General features: G+C 50.1%; 11 protein-coding genes across 11 annotated transcripts; 5 read left to right on the top strand and 6 right to left on the bottom strand.

Annotated features, from left to right (window-relative positions):
• Positions 1–165: 165 nt before the first annotated feature.
• On the bottom strand, positions 166–1,176 carry An11g06980 (uncharacterized protein; the record flags this gene model as incomplete). The annotated part of the gene is made up of 2 exons (XM_059750366.1): positions 166–611; positions 846–1,176. 2 exons carry the CDS (start codon positions 1,174–1,176, stop codon positions 166–168), a joined length of 777 nt encoding a protein of 258 aa, XP_059606364.1.
• A 578-nt stretch (positions 1,177–1,754) lies between these two features.
• Positions 1,755–2,613, bottom strand: An11g06970 (uncharacterized protein; the record flags this gene model as incomplete). The annotated part of the gene is made up of 2 exons (XM_001394637.1): positions 1,755–2,491; positions 2,550–2,613. The coding sequence occupies 2 exons, from the start codon at positions 2,611–2,613 to the stop codon at positions 1,755–1,757; spliced, it is 801 nt and encodes a 266-aa protein (XP_001394674.1).
• A 583-nt stretch (positions 2,614–3,196) lies between these two features.
• On the top strand, positions 3,197–5,295 carry An11g06960 (uncharacterized protein; the record flags this gene model as incomplete). The annotated part of the gene is made up of 11 exons (XM_001394636.1): positions 3,197–3,398; positions 3,470–3,634; positions 3,701–3,733; positions 3,786–3,913; positions 3,974–4,366; positions 4,417–4,460; positions 4,513–4,546; positions 4,597–4,818; positions 4,870–4,988; positions 5,040–5,166; positions 5,266–5,295. The coding sequence occupies 11 exons, from the start codon at positions 3,197–3,199 to the stop codon at positions 5,293–5,295; spliced, it is 1,497 nt and encodes a 498-aa protein (XP_001394673.1).
• An 884-nt stretch (positions 5,296–6,179) lies between these two features.
• On the top strand, positions 6,180–8,396 carry An11g06950 (uncharacterized protein; the record flags this gene model as incomplete). The annotated part of the gene is made up of 2 exons (XM_059750364.1): positions 6,180–6,695; positions 6,837–8,396. The coding sequence occupies 2 exons, from the start codon at positions 6,180–6,182 to the stop codon at positions 8,394–8,396; spliced, it is 2,076 nt and encodes a 691-aa protein (XP_059606363.1).
• Positions 8,397–10,338: 1,942 nt separating this feature from the next.
• On the top strand, positions 10,339–11,448 carry An11g06930 (uncharacterized protein; the record flags this gene model as incomplete). Its single annotated transcript, XM_001394634.1, has 2 exons — positions 10,339–10,767; positions 10,828–11,448. 2 exons carry the CDS (start codon positions 10,339–10,341, stop codon positions 11,446–11,448), a joined length of 1,050 nt encoding a protein of 349 aa, XP_001394671.1.
• A 308-nt stretch (positions 11,449–11,756) lies between these two features.
• On the bottom strand, positions 11,757–12,514 carry An11g06920 (uncharacterized protein; the record flags this gene model as incomplete). Its single annotated transcript, XM_059750363.1, has 3 exons — positions 11,757–11,816; positions 11,870–12,103; positions 12,278–12,514. 3 exons carry the CDS (start codon positions 12,512–12,514, stop codon positions 11,757–11,759), a joined length of 531 nt encoding a protein of 176 aa, XP_059606362.1.
• Positions 12,515–12,824: 310 nt separating this feature from the next.
• On the bottom strand, positions 12,825–13,904 carry An11g06910 (hypothetical protein; the record flags this gene model as incomplete). The annotated part of the gene is made up of 6 exons (XM_059750362.1): positions 12,825–12,902; positions 13,016–13,170; positions 13,273–13,373; positions 13,516–13,591; positions 13,710–13,802; positions 13,850–13,904. The coding sequence occupies 6 exons, from the start codon at positions 13,902–13,904 to the stop codon at positions 12,825–12,827; spliced, it is 558 nt and encodes a 185-aa protein (XP_059606361.1).
• Positions 13,905–14,042: 138 nt separating this feature from the next.
• On the top strand, positions 14,043–15,159 carry An11g06900 (uncharacterized protein; the record flags this gene model as incomplete). Its single annotated transcript, XM_059750361.1, has 7 exons — positions 14,043–14,075; positions 14,164–14,171; positions 14,364–14,405; positions 14,528–14,565; positions 14,620–14,734; positions 14,787–14,968; positions 15,023–15,159. 7 exons carry the CDS (start codon positions 14,043–14,045, stop codon positions 15,157–15,159), a joined length of 555 nt encoding a protein of 184 aa, XP_059606360.1.
• A 1,061-nt stretch (positions 15,160–16,220) lies between these two features.
• On the bottom strand, positions 16,221–16,948 carry An11g06890 (uncharacterized protein; the record flags this gene model as incomplete). The annotated part of the gene is made up of 3 exons (XM_001394630.3): positions 16,221–16,530; positions 16,598–16,758; positions 16,898–16,948. 3 exons carry the CDS (start codon positions 16,946–16,948, stop codon positions 16,221–16,223), a joined length of 522 nt encoding a protein of 173 aa, XP_001394667.1.
• A 1,047-nt stretch (positions 16,949–17,995) lies between these two features.
• On the top strand, positions 17,996–19,063 carry An11g06880 (uncharacterized protein; the record flags this gene model as incomplete). The annotated part of the gene is made up of 3 exons (XM_001394629.1): positions 17,996–18,021; positions 18,093–18,609; positions 18,692–19,063. 3 exons carry the CDS (start codon positions 17,996–17,998, stop codon positions 19,061–19,063), a joined length of 915 nt encoding a protein of 304 aa, XP_001394666.1.
• Positions 19,064–19,423: 360 nt separating this feature from the next.
• An11g06870 (uncharacterized protein) lies at positions 19,424–19,918 on the bottom strand (the record flags this gene model as incomplete). The annotated part of the gene is made up of 4 exons (XM_059750360.1): positions 19,424–19,440; positions 19,501–19,677; positions 19,739–19,843; positions 19,912–19,918. 4 exons carry the CDS (start codon positions 19,916–19,918, stop codon positions 19,424–19,426), a joined length of 306 nt encoding a protein of 101 aa, XP_059606359.1.
• Between the last annotated feature and the right edge of the window lie 84 nt (positions 19,919–20,002).

The following is a 20,002-nucleotide window of genomic DNA, read 5'->3' as shown; positions in this document are numbered from 1 at the left end:
CTTCGTAAACCATACACTAGGAATATTAAGCTATCTGTGACTTTCTTATAGAGTACTATTAATCCTAAATGTGCGCAGTGAGAGATATCCGACGCTATTAGAAGAGATCTCGGATTTTCGCGGTACTCTGTTCAGCTGTAGAAGAAATAGTAGCAAAGCTGTGAATTATATATCGCCTATCACTCCCTTCAAAATTTCCGGAACAATAGTACCCGCATCGCCCTCAAAAAACCAATCCCCAGGTTTCAATCCGGAAGAGCCAACATCATTGCGGTCCATATTTACCACTGCAACTCTAGCCCCTTTACTGCGAGCCTTATCCACATATCCTGCCGCGGGATACACCCTCGAACTTGTACCTACTACCAGTATCAAGTCAACCTTTCCTTTGTTCAACCACTCGTCCACGTAATCAATCGTATGTGATGGTAGACTCTCTCCGAACCACACCACCCCAGGACGTAGAAGCCCATCTTTGCATTCCGGGCAGTGGGGAAGCTCTTCATAAGGCACTGCGGAAAGAGGAACACGCTCGTCCGATACATCAGCCTCATCCTCATTGTTCCCTAATGCACTGGCAATAGATCGAGAAGCCTCTTCGCCCGTTCTATCTGTTGCAGATGGTTCAAGTTTCTTTGGCAGAGCGAGAGCGGGAACAATTGGGTCGGTAAAGTCCTCGCGGGAATAGCTGCAATAGAAGGACGTGCACTTTACGGTGAAAAGTGAGCCATGAAGGAGATGAAGCTGATGTGGCGGGTGTCTGGCCCTTTGTGAAAGGCCTGAGTAAATTCAAGCAACCAGTTAGTAGAGTGCCACTTCGGAGCAAGGACCCAAGTACTACCCACCATCGACATTCTGGCTTAGTGTTATGAAGTCCTTGTTCTTTCGTGCAAGCTCAGCCAGAGCATAATGTGCACGATTCGGTTGTGCTTTCAAGGCCATGTGTCTTCGATAGCTGTAGAACTGCCATACTAGGTCTGGGTTGGCATCGAACGCCTCGGGCGTTGCGAGGTCCGTCGCGTCATACGATCGCCATAGACCACCGGCTCCTCGAAAGGTGGGAAGACCTGATGATGCAGAGATCCCGGCTCCTAGTAAGGCAATTACTCGCCTGCACCCTTTTAGGTAAGTGGTGAATGAGCTGAGGTCTGCTGCGGGAATAGCAGGAGGAGCCATGGCGGAGGGCCTGGAGATCGGAGAAGGACTCTAGGCTGGACACAACAGTTGAGATAAGATGATCATTTATTATCACAGTTTTAATTCGGTGCACATGTGCGCAATGGAATGTTTGTTTCCCTCAGAAGGGAGAAAATGCGCGTCGAGTCAGTCATTTGGAGAAGTTGTAGCTAAGTTGAAGTTCTGCGGAGTCGGCCTTACGCTAATGGTACCGATGACGTGGGGGTCGCCTCTAAACTATGCAATCGTGCCTTATACGTATAATTATTTCGTCAAATGAACCGAACAATAAGTTTTGCTAGATACCCAATATATATTCCAGTGATTACTAGAAGCTAAATATACTAACAGCTTATGTATCTGACAATCCCTGCGTTGTGCAGATCAGAAGTTGCAATGACACGGCAGCAAGGCTACAATACCCCGCAGGGTCTAAACTGGGCATTTTATACTTTCTCCCCACACTCAATAGGACAACTAGGAGCCGTCCTTTATAATAGCATAAGCTAACTTTATAAAGCAGAAATGCTAGATACAATCCATGAGTACATCGCTTAAACATTATCGCTCCTCAACTATCAGTGTTGTTCCTCTGGGGGGAGCTCAATTCCCACAGCCTTCTCCGCATAAGCGCGATTCTCGTCGTTCTTCGCAGCAACAAACGACTTCACATAGCCTGGTACCTCAGGTACCTTGTTCCCAGTACTAGGAACAGGCTCACCAAATGTCTCCCAGACGGGAACAACACCAGTCCAAACACGATTCGTGACCTCTTCACTGCCTGTATCTTTCTTTTCATCCGAGACACTGCCATCTCGAATCTTACCACTGCCGCTCATGATTTTGACCTTAAGGATGACGGTCGAAGACATTTCAGCACGGTCTGGTGGGACGCGCGTATGCGCCCAGCGGTCCGAAAGCACCGAATTAGTGATCAGCTCCATGGCGTAGAGCTTCTCGGCTTCGTCAGTCACTAGCTTAGCATAGCCCTGAAGAATTGCAGATCGATAGTTGTAGCTGTGGGAGTTCGGTGTCAGAGACAAAACCAGCCCGTCTACCTTGCTAGCAGCCACGCATATGGGTAGTCCTTCTCCTTCAGCATCTCGAGCCAGGTTCATGATGCGGGAGCTGACATAGCCATGAAGATAACAATCAAGGGGCTCGTCGATGCTAGCTGAAGGATAGTCGAATGATCCCATCTGTCCGATCATAGGCAAGATGGCCGGGAACGGCTCCGATGGTCCGGGGCTGAAGGAAACATGGAGAACTTGGGTGGAGTTGATAATTTCATGAATGGCACCCAGGTCATAAGTTGCTGCGGTGTTCTTAGTGAGTTCCCTCAACGCGAAGCAGTAAAATGAGCTGAAGTATACCTCGATGTTTGTAACGGTTGACCGTGTTCGACGGCCGCTTTGGGTATGTTAGGGTCCTTCCCATTGTTTCTGATGCTGGGACTTCGACTGGTCAAACAATATATTTAGTTAAAACTGGCTACTAAATACTGTCTAGGATAGAAGTAATGGGGCACTTGAGTGAGTAATGAATTGTCCTTCAAGTTCTTTAGACCTTTGGAGTTCACTTCTACTATATATATACTGTGGTCACCCTTGGCATCTCATTGACGTGACTCAAGGGCCGACTTGAGTCATCGAGTACTAGTCGCATCGAAAAATTAAATCTGACCCTTGGGATCATACTCCAATGGCCCAAACACCTCCGACGTTTCGTGGTTGTGGTACGCTGTGCAAGACCGAGATAAGAAGCAGGTGGGAAAGAATCGCAACTTCCAGCCTATCCAGGCGAGCGGAGTATGCGAGTCTATCGCAAACTCCTCCGCGTTGATTGGTCACTGCCGCCGACCCATGCTTCCAGCCTCAGGCATCAAATAATAAACGGCCTAAACCAAGGGACACTCGGAGGTCTCGCAATCACCGCCGACTTTCCGAACCAAACGCGGGCCAGATCGCCAGTCTTGATTTCGACAAAGCTTGCCAACACCTTCAATGGTGCTGCTATAACTATGTCGACATGCAAAGCAGCCATTCGCCAATGGCCTCGTTGCCTTCGTCGCCAGGCGCCTCGAATCTCCCTTTCGCATCTTAGCCGGCCGGTGCTCCAACAGCCTGCTCTTCGCCGTTCTTACGCTTCGATCTCCGCCGCGGAGCTCAAATTCGGCCAGCCGCTACACGAGACACACCCACATATACTGGAGCCGGGAGAGCGTGCGTAACATCACTTCGGTCCCCGCGGAATACAAGAAGGCATATTGTATACGGTATTAACAGGATTCAAGTGACACCGGGAATAACGGCTCTCGAGTATGCTCAGCGCCGATCACGTCTGGCGAACAAACTACCCAAGTATGCCGTCGCTGTGCTGGCTGCTGCAGAGGTTACATACCGGGCTTCGGGCATCTTCAACGAGTACCGACAGGACTCGAACTTCTTTTACTTGACAGGTGGGTGGTACTTGGTGTATTTTGTTTAATTTGGAAAGACGTCGCTCACATCTTTTTGATGAATAGGGTTTAACGAACCGAATGCGTTGGCTGTCATCGGTGAGCTCCTACCACGAGACTCGATTTGGGGATTGGCGCTTATTATAAGTAGTGAACGATGGATCCGGCAACAACCACCTATTCCACCTTTATTGCAGGGAGAAGGATGCAAAGGCCGAACTTTGGGACGGTGCCCGTTCAGGTACCCGCGCGGCGATTGATGTCTTCAATGCGGACGAAGTAAGAAACTACTTTGTTAATCTTCATTGGGATTAAACGCGACTGACACTGCCCTGGTAGTCCGGTGATATCGAACGCATTGGGGATCTCCTTCCCAAGATCCTTGCCGATGCGACAGAGATCTACACCGATATTCCAGCCTTCAACCCGGGAAGGTCATCCTTGCATCGATACCTCTACGGTCCTACGGGAGCTTCCGAAAAGCTCAAAAAGATTGTCGACCACCGCAAGGTCAAGCCTTTGCGCTCCATTCTTAACGAAATGAGAGTCTTTAAGAGCGAGGATGAAGTCGTGCAATTGCGTCGTGTTGGACAAGCATCTGGAAGAGCGTTCACGGAGTCCATGAGGCAGACGTTCACCAAGGAAAAGGACCTGACTGCTTTCTTGGAGTATAACTTCAAGCGGAATGGCTGCGATAACAGCGCTTTCGTTCCAGTCGTCGCAGGTGGTTCTGTGAGTAACTGATTCGAAAGGTATGAGAATCTTGCGACTAATGTGTATAGAACGCTCTGAGCATCCACTACACGAGAAACGATGACGTTTTGAGGTATGCACTGCAAGCGCCATTATTATGGCAGGACTCTCACACATTATTATAGGGATGGGGATATGGTTCTAGTTGATGGAGGTGGTGTACGTATATCTTGCCCATCCGCCGACTACTGAGACTAATTTATTAATAGGAGGCGGGCACTTACATCTCCGATATCACCAGAACTTGGCCGGTGAACGGCAAATTCTCCGACCCTCAGCGTGACTTGTACAATGCCGTGCTCAATGTGCATCGCAGCTGTGTCTCGCTGTGTCGGGAAGATGCTGGACTCAGCCTGGACCGGCTGCATAACGTTGCAGAGACCGGCTTGCGAGACCAGTTGATACAGTTAGGATTTGACGTTTCTGGAGGTGTAGGTTTATCAGTCTTTTTCTCTGGTTTTTCGAGTACTGACCATGATCAGGCAATGGGTATCCTCTTCCCTCACCACCTGGGTCATTATATTGGCCTAGACGTGCATGACTGCTCGGGTTATTCTCGTGGATACAATCTCAAGGCAGGCCAATGTATCACAATTGAGCCGTATGTATTGATGACCTTCTGTGATGTCGACCATGCTAACAATCGGGGCAGTGGCATCTACGTTCCGGATGATGAGCGGTGGCCGGCACAGTTCCGGGGCATTGGCATCCGGATTGAAGACAGTGTTTGTGTTGGAGATGACAGCCCCATTGTATTGACCACGGAGGCAGTGAAAGAGGTAAGCGATCTCTCCCGGGTTGTAGGACAGAGAAAAGACGTGTTACCCGCGCGGTTGTGGTGATGAAATATTGGGCTGACTGACAAACCTGCTTTCTAGGTCGATGATATTGAGGCCCTCCGTGATTGATCTGGATGAGGGCCGAAACTGTGTAAAGCTAGATACCCTTGCATAAGATTGTAACATATAACATAATGAACCGAATATTGAGGTATAGCAAACAATGGCCGAGTTGAGCAAGAAGTAAACAAGAGACAAGCCGGTTTTGGTGGTTCGTGTGGCTCGTGTAGACGTCACCAGTCAGCAGTAAGCACTTAAGAAACTAAACACCGCACCTGGACGCGTGGGGCGTGAATTTGGGTGCTACTTAGTATAGAAGAAAGAGCAGGAGGTTGGACTAGAGGGTACGAATAAATTGCAAAAGGCACACCAACAGCCAAGTCAATCATTCACAGGATCCCTCACTTAAAGAAAAAGGGATATGTGCAGATTGTTTCTGAAAGTAATCTCCAAAGCCAGCAAGCCCCAGAGAGGAATGAACTGAAAGAATGGTTCATGCTGCGCGCCGGGCGGTGGTTGTCCGGCGCACATCCCGGAGCCAAAACAAACCCGCCGGGCTCCACCGACCTTCCCTGACACGCTTAGTCGTTTCTCTACTAGTCTAGCCTGGCTTGGTCTCTCTTCTTTCCATCATCACCACCAACCCATTCAGTCTGTGTCTCCCCTTGGACCCTTCTCTGTTGTCTTCCTCCCCCACAGACTCTCGCGAGTTTTGCTGCATTGCTTCCCCTTCTTCCAGGGCATGGCTTTCTGCTTCTCTCGCTAACTCTCACTGCCGCTCCTTATTTGCTCATCTATCGCGTCGACAATGGCCTTTTTCTAACCGAGTAATCCACCCCCCCGTCGAGACGTGTAACGCATCGCGTGCTCGCCTCCAGTGCCCCTCTTTTGCTTTGCTGGTGTCCAACTCACAGCAACTCACGCTCATATAGTGCCTTGTATTCTGTTATCACATGGCAGCTGTATTCGTACCACCTTCGCCTCGGTCTTCGCTTAATATGTCGACTCGCCGACCACTTGCCAACGTGCCGAATGCTACCAATTCCCCTCACAGGTCAGGCCTCGTGCCTGCCAAACGTCTACGTCCAACGAGTAACCAGATTGACATCCCTTACGGCCAGCCTCCTCCGAAGAAGCAGGTAGTGGACGGTCAGGAGGCGGACGCTCGATCCCCAACCCGGACCAGGGCGTCCGCATACCAAAACACGGACTCCAAACTGTTCTTGCGGCGCACGAATAATGCTCAACCGAGTGCATTCGAAAGGAAACTGGTCGCTGTGAGAGATAAAGAACGACAGGCACAAATGAAAGGCACGAGGCACGAGAGGCCTTCTGCGGAGACCCTCGATTCCATCCGGCAGTGGCAGAGGCATTACCGCAAGGCGTTTCCTCAGTTTGTTTTCTACTTTGATAGCATCCCGGAAGATGTTCGCAGCAAGAGCTCTAGGCAGGTACTTGCATTGGGAGCGGTAAGTTTCCGTCTGGCTCGACATCTCCTACACTTGATCCTTTAAAGGAGCTGCGTGCTGAGGGTCAATGATGCCCCACCGTTCCATTGCGGAGGTTATATCTACGTGACTGCGTAACTTTACTGACTTCATTCGTCACAGCGTGAAGAAAAATTCTTCTCGCGTCTAGTGACCCACGTCGTCACGTCTCGTCCTATTCCTCCAGAAAACGGTCCCACGAATGCACCTGAATACAATGCGGAGTCGGCGGAGCAAGCGGCGGCGGATGGTTCGCTGCAGACAGTAAACCCGTCCCTGCTCGAGAAGTGCGCCGATACACACCTTCATATGACCTTGAAAAACGATGCACGGCGGGAGCAGAAGGGCATGGATGTTTTACACAGAGCCCGCCAGATGGGAATGAAGATCTGGGCGATCGAAAAACTGCAGCGCATGATCACGGCGATCAATGATGGCGATGTCGGAGGGCATGATGGCCATGCGACGCGAAACAGCAATGCTGCTGGCGGCCATGCCAGGGCTCGGGGTGAAAATGATCTTTCGCAAGTGCTTCAGAATGAGCTGAATGGCCCGTCAGATCGCAATCCTCTCTCGGTGTTGAAGGAGCTGGTTATGTTCAAGGGTCCTTTCATATATGTCCATGACATGGACGAGAAGACGCGCCCTGTGATGGTGCGAGAATACCCAAAGGTTGCAAGGCGGCAGGATGGTATATGGCCGCAATTCCGAAGTGCACGGCTGGGAAAGTGTCCGTTCATTGAGGACCCGCCTACACAGAAGGACATTGACCGTCAACGTGCCCGTATAAAAGAGAGGACGGAGAGACAGGAAAGGGACGAAAGAGCTGTTGCTAATGCTGCTCCTGTACAAGACGTTCCGGACGCGAAACTAAATGCACCAGAAACTCATAGGAAGGTTACAAAGCACGAGGATAAGACTCCCGAATTGGGCCAAACAGAAGAGGCACCCCTTGAGCCCCAGCCTGAACTCCAGGACATTCAGTCGACGAAACAATTATCGCCCAGGAAAAGCTCCGAGAGCTTTGTGCCCCCGCCTCCTCAACGGAAAGGGCCATTCTTCCATGGCCGTGAACCTGCCGCATCAGGCGTACAACCCTCGAATATTACGTCCGCCATTCGTTCGCAGATGGTTTCATCGACGGCTGCTGCACCTGGTGCCAAGGCTGGCCTGAGCAAGGAAGTTCATGAACTCAAGAGAAAGGTGCTCGAAAAAGGAAATGGAGGGCTTACAGCGGGGACTATGCCTCCATCACACCACGCCGTAGATGGAGCCGCACCGTTGAAGGCGAAACCATTGGAAAACAGCCTCGGAAATATGCAACCGCCTAAAAAGCTCGTAAATGTCCCTGAGGAGGAATCAACGCAGTTGGAAAACAACGGCGCTCCCAAGCGGCGGGCCGGTGATCGGAAAACCGTAATAATACCGAAAAGGAAGGAGAGACGGAGAGACCCTAAGCCAGGTTACTGTGAGAACTGCAGGGACAAATTCGATGACTTCGAAGAGGTTAGTCCGGAGGCTCAAGATTCAGAAAAGAAGAATGCTAACCTTTGGCAGCACATTGTAACTCGGAAGCACCGCCGCTTTGCGACAAACCGAGCGAACTGGGCCGAGCTCGACGCCTTACTTTATCAGCTGGAGAGGCCTGTGAAATCTGGTGCGGAAGGTGTCCCAGGTTTATAATCAGGCCGTGCGTTCGTGAATGAAAGGAAAGGATGTGAAGTCTGTGACGGCTTGTCTATTTCCCGGACTGAACTGGCTGTAGCGTTGCCTGCGGAGATGATTTGCTGGCCGCTCAGCAGTGTTAATATGTGAAGATATTCAGCTCGCCTTCCATAACACTGGCATATACACCCGTCTTTCAATTACTCCTCACGTACAACTATCGACAGACGATGCGATTAATACTGCATTTCTATTCCTTCATCCTTCCCCTTCTTATTTCCTACAACCATTTCCTATCACAATTCGTTCTCCTCTTCTGTAATTGGTGCACAGCCGGCGTCCCTGGATTCTGCATGCCATATCCCTACATACTCTTGACCTGATGAATGAAAAGCATCTAACGGCCTCGCCAACGACGAAATTTTGAAGAGATCTTGGAAACCCCACATCGATAAAACCGAAAATGGAAAAAATCAGCATGAGAATGAGAAACAGGAAGGGAAATACGCAAAGAAGGGTGATCAACGCGCGCAATGAATTAAGGCAGGTGACACATGGGACTCATCAAAATCCAGGACATACATACATTCATGCATGCATCCATGCACACACCGCGCGCATTGGGAAGACAAGCTTATACTTCAATGGTGTCCATGATTGCATACATTTTCCTTTCTTTTTTTCTTTTTTTATTCCTTACTTTCTTTTCTCTTTTTTCCTATATAGTATCCTTTGCATATTGCTTTTCTTGTTCTTACCATACCTTCATAGGCGGATGGATGGATGGGTGGATGGATGTATTCAAACAAACCGAGGGGTGGTTGCATACAAAAGACATGGCGGTACATGTCTGGACTGGTGTTGAGTTTAGTTTTGCTGCTTACGAGCTTGGTGGTTATCATCTTCTTTTTCTTTACCTTTTTTTGTTTCCTTTGTGTCTCACTAGTTGAGTGATATGGGTTCAGTTTTCGTCGGCTGAACATAAGTGTGTCACTATACTACTACTAGTTACTACTAGCCTTATAGCTATAATTGTAGCTATAGCATAGGCTGTAGCCATAGAAATGGAACCTACTACTACAGTAAGAATACACATGTTCTACAGTGTACACCCCTACCATCGAAATTAATTCTTGCAGCAAAAGGAAACCAAGACTAACAACCTTCAATGATACAAAGTACAGCGTAGGTAGAAGAACTGACTCGCGCAAACCTCGGCCCACGATGCAAGTCCTCGGTCCGGAAAAACAGAAAAGAAAGCAGTGGAATCTCCTCCCCGCGCCACAATCCTGCATGTACAAAAGTAAGTATCCGATGAACCAATGACAGCGCAGCTACTACGCCCTAAGGCGGGCATAATTCATCCGAATCGGGAAAAGTGTGAATAATGCCGAAATGTTGGGGGATTGACACTAAATTATTAACTAAGGTTGAACTCTCATGTTTCTGGTGGATGATCCGGACTACGCGGCATCATCTATACCAGGGTGTGGTTATATAAGGCAGACGGGTCGTGGGGTGGCGCGTGGTTATGTGAGAAAAAGTCTTGATTTACTTTTCAGCTGAACTCTTTTTGTGAACTCTTGTGTGTTCTTCTTGTGTCAACCATTGTGCCAGGGTTTATGTGGGGTATTGAATAAGTTCCCTTTGATAACGATCCAGAATCTGAAGGAACTCTTTTTTATCTGCCCTTAATTTTTTTTCTATTTGCTTCCGGGTAGTGACGACATTAGCCCTTTTTTTTTTGGCCCGCCGCTCCGTTCTCCGACTTGGTTCTTTCCACGCCCGTCGGTGCTTTGCGTACCTGCGTGTTTGCTGCTCTCGGCTTTTTGCTGTTTGCCTCCAGCTTTCCCTAGATTCGCCTCTTCAGGGGCGACTAGTGTCGTTGCTTTTCTCTCTCCTTTTTGGAAGACCCAATCTTGCTTCGTCTTTCAATTATACTCGGCTTACTGCTATCATCATGGCTTCAAGATTCTCGGCGCAATTGCTAGTGCCTTTGGCGCGGTCGTCCGTTCGCTGTCGGGCTGCATCCACTCCCGTCTTCTCGGTTCTCGCCGGCCGACATGCCATCGCCACTCCTTCACCAACAGAGCTTCAGAAGCGGTATAGCTCTCATTCTCCGCTGGGGGCCGCCTCGGCCAATCCCCGAAAGAAGGTGACCATGCAGACGTTACGGAATCTTTACAAGAAAGGGGAGCCAATTACGATGCTTACGGCGCATGACTTCCCCAGTGGCCATGTCGCGGAAATGGCGGGGATGGACGTGGTCCTGGTCGGTGACAGTTTGGCCATGGTTGCCCTCGGCATGGAGGATACAAGTGAGATCCTCATGGATGAGATGTTGTTGCATTGTCGGAGTGTCGCGCGTGCTGTCAAGAGTGCATTCACGGTTCGTTATTCTTACCGTCCTTCTTGAGTCTGTCGAGATTAACGTGTGATTTCGGCGCAGGTCGCAGATCTCCCCATGGGGTCATATGAAGTTTCCCCCGAGCAGGCTGTTCAGTCTGCCATCCGCATCGCGAAGGAGGGTCGCGTTCAGGCTATCAAGCTCGAGGGTGGTGCTGAGATGGCTCCGTCCATCAAACGTATCACGCAGGCCGGTATCCCTGTTTGCGGTCACATCGGGCTTACGCCTCAACGTCAACACGCTCTTGGAGGATTCAGGGTTCAGGGCAAAACGACCGCCAGCGCAGTGAGGCTGTTGAAAGATGCCTTGGCCGTCCAGGAAGCTGGCGCATTCATGATGGTTCTGGAAGCCGTGCCTGCTGAGATTGCCGCCCTCATTACTAAGAAGTTGCGTATCCCCACGATTGGCATCGGTGCTGGAAACGGATGCTCCGGACAAGTCCTGGTTCAAATTGATATGATCGGGAACTACCCCCCGGGCCGGTTCCTTCCCAAATTCGTCAAGAAGTATGGCGACGTCTGGGGAGAGGCTATCAAAGGAATTCAACAATACCGTGAAGAGGTTAAGAGCCGGGCGTATCCTTCCGAAGAATACACCTACCCTATTGCGAAGGAAGAATTGGCCGAGTTTGAAAAGGCCATTGAACACTTCGGCAAGGACTAATTGCTCGCGACCCCGACTCAGAGCCATATTGTCTCATCCTGTGAGCGTTCACTGATAAATCTTTTTTTTTTCTCAAGCATAATATCATGCATATCATGTCCAGCAAGTCGTTTCAGTGATACCTTGGTATTTCGTGTTCATGTTCAAAATTCTTATATATTGTCAAATAAACTTTGACAATTTTTGTGCACAGTTGCCTTTCTAATTTCATTCCATGTTAGCTTGGAGAGGCAGATTTGGTTTAGGAAGATTACCTGTAAATAGTCAAGACAGCTGTTGCACTAATACACATCGACCTTTGCTCCCCATCAGCCAAAAGCAGGCGTCATAGAGTAAGCAACGATAAGTTGCTCGTCAGTCTTGAAACACTGAATGCTGTCAGTAAATGGGTGGCTCGAATCCACGTATCAAGGCGGCTTACCCTCCACAACCCACCAACACCTTCGTCTAACCCAGGGGCAAATACACTGTTGACATAACAGAAAACCGAGTCGGATTCTTTACAGTCCAGCTTCTTCCTGAGAAATTTCACGACTGTTTCGAACTTTTGCGAGGCACTAATCTTGAACACGCGGTTCTTCAGGATGGGAGCTGAAGGCAGTGGCTGAAAGCGCACGGTAACTGCTGCACCGTTAGTTTTCGGACAAGTATATGGCTTGTCCCGATAAGCCACATGACGTTACTAGGAAAGTGAGGGGCCAGTTTGCAGCTCGGAAAAAGCTGACTTTCGAGCGAGAAAGAATTCAAAACAATTCGAGGCAGTGGATACGTGATAGCACTCGTAGTAGATGATGACCAGAGGGTTTTACTTGCCTTTGCCCCTATCGACAGCCTCAGCATCCGCCAATGCTTGGTGGGCATCGCGGGGTAAGCTGGTTAGCACCACCGAGGCGGACATGGTCATTGGTAAGTCCGCACCGTGCTTGTCGTCTGGTATAGGTGCATTTTGGGTATTCGAGGAAGAATCAGAAGATTGTTTACGATTGGCTGGCCTGTGAGCGAGTTTGGCCTGGTCGGGTTTGGGTGAGTTTTGGGCCGAGGGGCCCTGGGGCGAAGGGGAATCCATGTCTGGCGATAGGGGGTTAACGCTGTGTAGCGCGACTTGTGCTCGAGGCTGAATGAGCAAAAAGAACAACAGACTATTTAGTATGAGTAAAAACAGCGATGGGTGATAAGGAATGGAAAGGAATGGTTTGCAGAAGACTGTTGGTGTTGATGCTGAGGTTGATGCGAGTTGTTGATGTTCCATTCCCTGGCTAGGCGCCGATGGACACCTGAGGCAGGGAGGTGGTCCAATCAAGTGGCAGGCACCATCATCCATCCATCAACGGTTTCTCTACCATGGTAAAGTCGGACGTGAAGAACAAAGCGAATCTTCAGGGCTGCCAAGGTACATGATAAGCAGGGGCGATTGCCAGCCAATCCGGATACTTTATCGCCTCAGAGGTATGCTCCTATTCAACCAAGCAACATCTTGACTATCTGATCAGTATAGTAAGTACTACTATAGGAGCACCATTTCACCTGCCCCGACAAACGGATTAGAGACTTTTTCGGGCAGAGTTACATCTGTCAAGTGCCAACCGAGAAAGACCCACTGCGATTTCGACTCTAGTGCCATGAGGTAGCGATGATGCATGCATAACATCGGGCCCTTGTCTACATTGTTCGGTACACTCGCGTTGTCTTGACTCTTGGTCAATCTACACTGAACCAGGCTTTCTGACTTTCAGGCAAATAAAATATACGCATAGAATGGGTTGGATGTGAAAATTGGAGAAACGAAGCAATACTGTTCCTGGATCAGATAACTAGCATAGTTACTGTTGAGATCAGTATTGTTCCCCGGCGTTCCGCTAGGGGACCCATTAGCGACGATCATCCATTCCCGGCCGGCTAGATTGATTTTTGGGCATCGGGTAGCCCTGTCAATGCGTAGACAAGAAGAACTATTGGCAGTCGGAGAGGACCATGACTATTCATTACGGGCAGACAGAGAAATTTCGGGGGCTCCAGTAACATGACAACAGAATCTTTACGTACAGAAACTATAAATACATTGAGAACGTGACTCCGGGGCCAGCTGACTGGAACATTGATTGATACGCGCCGAATGACTGGGTGGAAGCGCTGCCAGTGACCACTCTTACCGGTCATTACCAGAGCCCGTCACCTCATCCCCCCCCGTGTCCCCGCTATCAGTCATACTACGTACCACCACCCATTCTATTCTTTAAGTTCCCTCTCTTCCCTTTCCTCACCCCCCAATCCTCCCGCCTCATCAACTCGCCCACTGCCTTCCAGTCCAGCGACACCTTCTCTCTCCCCAGCCTTGCTCACTTCTTCTCTCTTTCCTCAGTCCTCTTATTCCCTCCTTACTGCGATCCCTCTCGCCCCGCACTTTTACACCGCTTCCTTCGATCTGCCCTATTTCTACCCAGAGTCGCCCCGCTCATTCCTTCCCCGCTTCGACCTTGGGGATAGTTTCAGTTCAACCGCTTGCGCAATTCGCCTTTGATCCTAGATATCTCGGTGTCGACAGACTCGAGGTCTTCGTATACCGTTATATTTGCCTTATCTGCAAGTCATTCAAAATGAGTAGCCCGAAGCGGAGAATTGAGACAGATGTGAGTACCCCTCCCCTCGGTACCCCTCATGCCCTTGCGGCGAAAGTGGTGGCGGAAGGACTAACGCTTGGGATTTGTCCACATATAGGTCATGAAGTACGCCCTCGTACCGCTGTTGCGCTCATACCTGATAGCTGACTGACTGATATTCTGGCAGGATGTACGCACCCTTCCCCGTATCCGGCACCTATCATACCCCCCCTCAACTTGGGTTGGAATGAGCACGCAATTTCGGATATGGGACAGGTCAACAGATTTCAGGGGGACTGGTGCTGATGTTTCGCATAGGTTGATGAGTGATTATGAGGTGACTCTGGTCAATGATAACAGTAAGTGCACTCAGTCTTTTGCCACCGACCATCGGACACTGACTTTGATTTGCAGTGTATGCAGACTCTGCTTGCCCTACAATCGTCAGATGCACGATTGATATTGACTGCTCGCTTTGTTAGGCAAGAGTTCTACGTGCGTTTTAAGGGACCTGAAGAGAGTAAGACCCATACAATTTCCGACTATGGCAAATCAAACCTGCTGACATAGCCAGCACCCTTTGCCGGTGGCCACTGGAAGATCCACGTCGAACTACCCGACCAGTACCCATACAAGAGCCCGAGTATCGGATTTGTGAACCGGATTTTCCACCCGAACATCGATGAGCTGTAAGACAACTTCGACAAATCTTGTGTCCAACGGCTAACCCCAGCTGCCCAGGTCGGGTTCCGTTTGTTTGGATGTCATAAATCAAACATGGTCGCCCATGTACGATATGATCAACATCTTCGAGGTCTTCCTTCCTCAGCTCCTGCGCTACCCCAACCCTTCGGACCCTCTCAACGGCGAAGCAGCTGCTATGCTCATGCGGGAGCCAAAGAGCTACGAGGCAAAGGTCAAGGGTACGTTGCCACATATGCGACATACTTCGTCATCCTTAGCTGACGTGTCACCAGAGTACGTGGCCAAATACGCCAGCAAAGAGGCTGTCGATGAAGCCGGGGAAGACACAGAGTCGGAAGACGAACTGAGCTCGGCAGGCAGTTACGAGTCCGGCGGCGAAGAGCCAGCCGGTACGATGGACGACGTCTAAATCTGCCGCGCTCCAGTCTGTCTTAGACCATTCGCGTCTTGGTTTGGACATTGCACACCAGTATATTGCATAGGCATTGTTGTCTATTATCTGTTTTCGGTGTTTACTATTCCTGCTTTCTCTCGGGTGTCAGGCGGAAAGGCGTTTCTGGCGGAGTTCTGTCATTCAAGGTGCAGCAATCGACTACGATGGTCACGAGAAGGTGGGCTAATGGGCGATCGGATCATGTAGCGTGGGGGGTGAAAGAGCAGGAATTCGACTGTCTGTCGATCCGTATCTCTTCGATACCAGCGACTTCCGCAGTCTGTTCAACTCTCCACCTCTCGCAGATGTTCCAACATAAAGACTGTATATCGCTAATGGGAGCATTATTGTTATACTCTATTTAGATCCACTACTATTAGTAGCATAGCCTAGCATACATAGCCCGTTGTTAAAGATGTTGCGTACGTTTCATATCATACAGCAAACGTTTATTTTTTCAGCTGTTTACTAGCAGTACTGCTGTACTCGAGTTGAGAGCGATCTGCGATCCAACCCAACCAAACTAGACAAGACAGGATCGAACAAAGGAAATGCACAATGAAAGCTCGGTGGAGGAAGTAGTAAAAGCCGCAGGCATCAGCCTAGGCACAGAACAAGGGTATAGAAATAGAAGAAGTAGAAGTCAAGAAGAGGAATGTAAAGAAAAGCGCCGATGGCTAAAGGGAGAAGAACAGAAGAGTTGACCCCGTCGTCGCCGGCGACCCATCGCGATGCGCGAAGAAAAGGAAAAAGGGGTATTAAGGGGATGATGTAGAAAAAAGCTGGCCACAAGAAAGCAATAGAAAAAACAGAATCAAGAAGAATGGGGTAAAAGGAAAAAAACAATCAAACACGTCAAGTCAAATGCGATAAGTGTTGTCACGCCTGTCCACCATGTTCGTCCAGAAGTCCGTCCATCCACTTCCTTGCCGTGTTTCATCTAGTAGCGCCCCCGATAACACACCACCACACGACACCTATCACATTTGACCTGCCACCATCTGCGCAACCTCCCCCATTTTAAATAGTTATATCGGTCATGTAACCTTCAACACTCCAAACACATCTCTCTTAGCAGCACCGTCTTCGTCCGTACTCGACCCAGGCCGCGACCGATTCTTGCGCGTATTTATCACCACCTCACCCCAATGTTTCGGGACCGTGCCGCCCGCCTTCGCAGCCGGAGAGGAATGTTTCTTTGAACGGGCCGGTGTCGAGTCGGTTGTTATTACTTTCACGGGCGGCGCATCGCCATCGGAGGATGAAGGAGGGGGGACAGTGCTGGGGAGGGTGGCGCGAGGTTGGAGATGCGGTTGGGGTTGGAGGGACCAGATGTCGATAACGGAACTGTTGCACGTTATCAGTATTGGACTATACTCTATCTCTGTCATACTGGTGGTGAAGGGTGGCTCACTCTGATGTCCGCTGACAGATTGCTTCGAGGGCTTCTCGTTCGCGCTTCAGGTAGCTGGGGTCTGGGTGATTGCCTTGGGTGCTTTGGTGGAGGGCGCCGTAACCGTAGCCCGGTTGGTAGATGTCTTCATCGAGGAGGCGGGAAGATTCGGGGTGGTTGGGCTGTGGTGATAGAGATAAGTTAGTTTTGGCATCTAAATGATGGATGCGAAGAGGGTTGGTGGAGTCGGGCGCAAAGGGAGGGAGGAGTGTTGGTTGCGTGCGCCTTTTTTCCGGCAAAGGAATATAGGATTGAACTTACATCGTGGGGTTCCTGACGATTACGTCCTAGACATGAGGCGCAGATACCCATTTGTGCTGATCAGATCGGCGGAATAGAGGTGGAGGCGCAGGAGAGATGTTCAGTGACGGTAGGTGGTAGTGGTTGGAACGGCTTAATTATGAACGGTAGTAGTGTCGGGCTCTGGTGAAAAAAGTGCGAGGCGAATGAATGACTGGAATGAGCGTCTGGATGTTGAATTGGATGTAAAAACGCGCCGGGCGGTGATGCTCAAGCGGAGATGATTTGCGAAGGTGGAATGCGAGGTTGGTTGGTTGGGTGATTGAGATCTTGGGTCACTGACTTGAAGGAGTGACGGTTTGGATAATTCGGTGGGTTGGGAGTGGCCCGTGCGAGCCGATGTCATCGGAATCGGGTACAAGTATTAAGTATGAGTGCCCTGGAATGTCCTGAATGATAGTCACTGAAATCTATCTCTGATCAACCATCTTCAAAATGTAAGCAGCAATGGCCTCAAATACTAGATTTATGTTGCGTTGCATGGTATGCCCAGAAGATTCGGAGGTTGCCAGAGGGTTATACTATCACATGCCTGGTGGAACAATTATGTCGTCGTATGATCTTAAACCCTCAGAGTCGACTAAATCAGGGGGCATCTTAGCCCGGTAATCGTTACTTCTGTAGCTCGAACAAAGCCTATACAACTAGCTACTGGTCGCATGGATTTATTTGCGCCTATTACTGGAAGTGATATAGCATAGATACAAAGATCCCAAATGCATTATTCACAAGCAGTTCTATAGAGGACAATAAATGTATACATTCTACACGTATCCTAGAGCAAACCCCACCGTAGCATATCACATACACTTTAACATTGAGAAGAAAAAGTAGTAAACGTATGAAGTCCAATATCAATCCACTCTTCCCCGTAGAGATAAAGAGAAATCCATCAATCCTCCGAACCCGTGGCCGCACCACACCCGCCCGTGGAAATAAGCACTCACCACATCCGCCGACAATTTTCACTCCACCACCGCAACACCAATCAACCCCAGCTGTCATCCACCACTCTCCTCTGCCAAACACTCAATCCCACGCAAAAGCAGACAGACAGATATGTTCGACCTCCCCAGCGCAAAGCGGTACGTCAAACACACCAACCTACTAGCCTCAATACCAACTTCAATCCCACTAACCAACGCCCCAACCACAGCGTCCGTCGCGAAGAACTCCTATCCCGAACATCCACCTCGCCCTCCCCCTCTCCACCCCCAGAATCCTCCCTCACAGACGTCCACCAACGTCTCGGCGCCCTCCTAGACATCGACGCCCTCCTCGCGCCACAACCCGACCCATCTCCGCAACCAACAACCGAAGCCAACCCCGACGAAGACGAAGAACAAGAGTTCGAATTCCGACTGTTCAGCGCCCCTGCGAAATCCGAATCTAAAAAGGAAGAGCAAGCAGCTGTCGAGTCCAGCACAACTCAAGCCCAGAAATTACGCATCCGGGTACGCTCACCCACGCCCGGCGCAGTGGGAGTGGAAGATGGACGCTTTGTGAATCCGTTTCGCGGATGGGGGTACTATTTCTCTGCGCCGGGGGCGATGGCTGGGGTTAAGGAGGATGAGTTACGGCTGGAAGAGGAGAGGTTGAGGGAGAAGAGGAGACAGTTTGAGGACGTGGCTGTTTCGGGGTTGCAGGTGGTAGGGTTTGCTGGTGTGGAGTGGGTAAGTCTACTTTTTTTCTTACTATCTTGAGCTCTATTGGGATGGTTGAGTGGATGTTTTGCTGACACTTTCTGCGCTCTAGCCTGGGTGTCATCTTCCGTGGAGGGTTGTGACGCTGAAGAGTGAGAAGAAGGGTAAGGGTGCGGCGGTGACGTGCGCGAAGGACCCTGCGGAGAGGGCGCCGACGTCTTTGAAGAAGCCGGGCAAGAAACGCCGGATTCAGTTGCGGAAGCGGGTCTCGGCTGCGGATGAGAGAAAGAAGAAAGAGGAGGAGAAGAAGTTGTTGGAGGCGGAGAAGCGGAATCGGAAGAATCGCGAGAAGAAGATCAAGCGGAGGCAGAAGGCGAGAGAGGAGAAGGCTGCTAAGGCCGCCGCTGCTGCTGCGGCTGGTGGTGGTGAGGCTCCGGCTGGTCAGATGGATGTGGATGTGTCTTCGGATGAGGGCAGCGATTGACGGGATTGGTTATTTTATTGAGTGTATGTTCTTCTAGCTCAGTTTCCGCTTATGATACCCAGGTTGATATCGAATCATGGATTTGATTGATCAGATCTTCTTGATTTTACTACAGAATACAATGCGAGAGATTGAAATACTTGCTTCACGCGGACAGACTGAATTATTAGACTATGCGGATACGCATGGCTATTGAAAGCAGTACAGGGTATATGAAAGGTGGATATCAAGAGAAGAACAAAATGAAATCAGAGCAGTCTATGCTGGGGTATGAGAAGATGCAAAGGGAAGGAAATTATGCACGGCGAAGGAGTGGATGATGCATGCAGAGAGCTGCATCAGCTGGAGCCGAGAGGCAGATTATTTGGTTTCTTTGTCTGCGCATGGTCAGTCAGTCATCCATCTCAACTGATCATTGCGGGAACTGCTCGACTTACCAGCTGCGTCTCCAGCAGTCTCAGCGGGCTTAGCAGCGGCCTCAGATGCACCGGCAGCGGCTTCCGCATGGGTTTCCGTCTCAGGCTTTGCCTCGCCAGCCGGGGTCTCCGTCACCTCGAGGGTCGGGGGAGCGGCAGAAACACCTTCGGACTGAGGCTCAGCGGGCTTGTCGGCGGCTGCATCATGGCATGGTCAGTAAGCGGTCGTGAAGAACTGCGTGACAGTCGCAGAACGTACCAGGAGTGTTCTCAGCAGGAGCAGCAGCGCCTTCAGGGTTCTCCTCGGCAGTCTTCTTCTTCTTGAAGATAGCCTTGAGCTTGTTCTTGATGTTCTTGAGGAAGGCTGGGATGCAGGGTCAGTTGAGCGGTCCATACGCGCGCATGCAAGATGATCTGCGGGGTTTCACTCACCAGGCATGGTGACAGTTGGAGGGGTAGTAGATAAAGGAGGGGAAGTTCGGTATACACAAGTAGTTTGGGATGGTGAATGGAAGGATCAACA

Source organism: Aspergillus niger (assembly GCF_000002855.4).
Source record: "Aspergillus niger supercontig An11".
Taxonomy (NCBI): Eukaryota; Fungi; Ascomycota; class Eurotiomycetes; order Eurotiales; family Aspergillaceae; genus Aspergillus; species Aspergillus niger.
The sequence above is the reverse complement of the archived record's forward strand: the minus strand, read 5'-3'. Positions and strand labels throughout refer to the sequence as shown.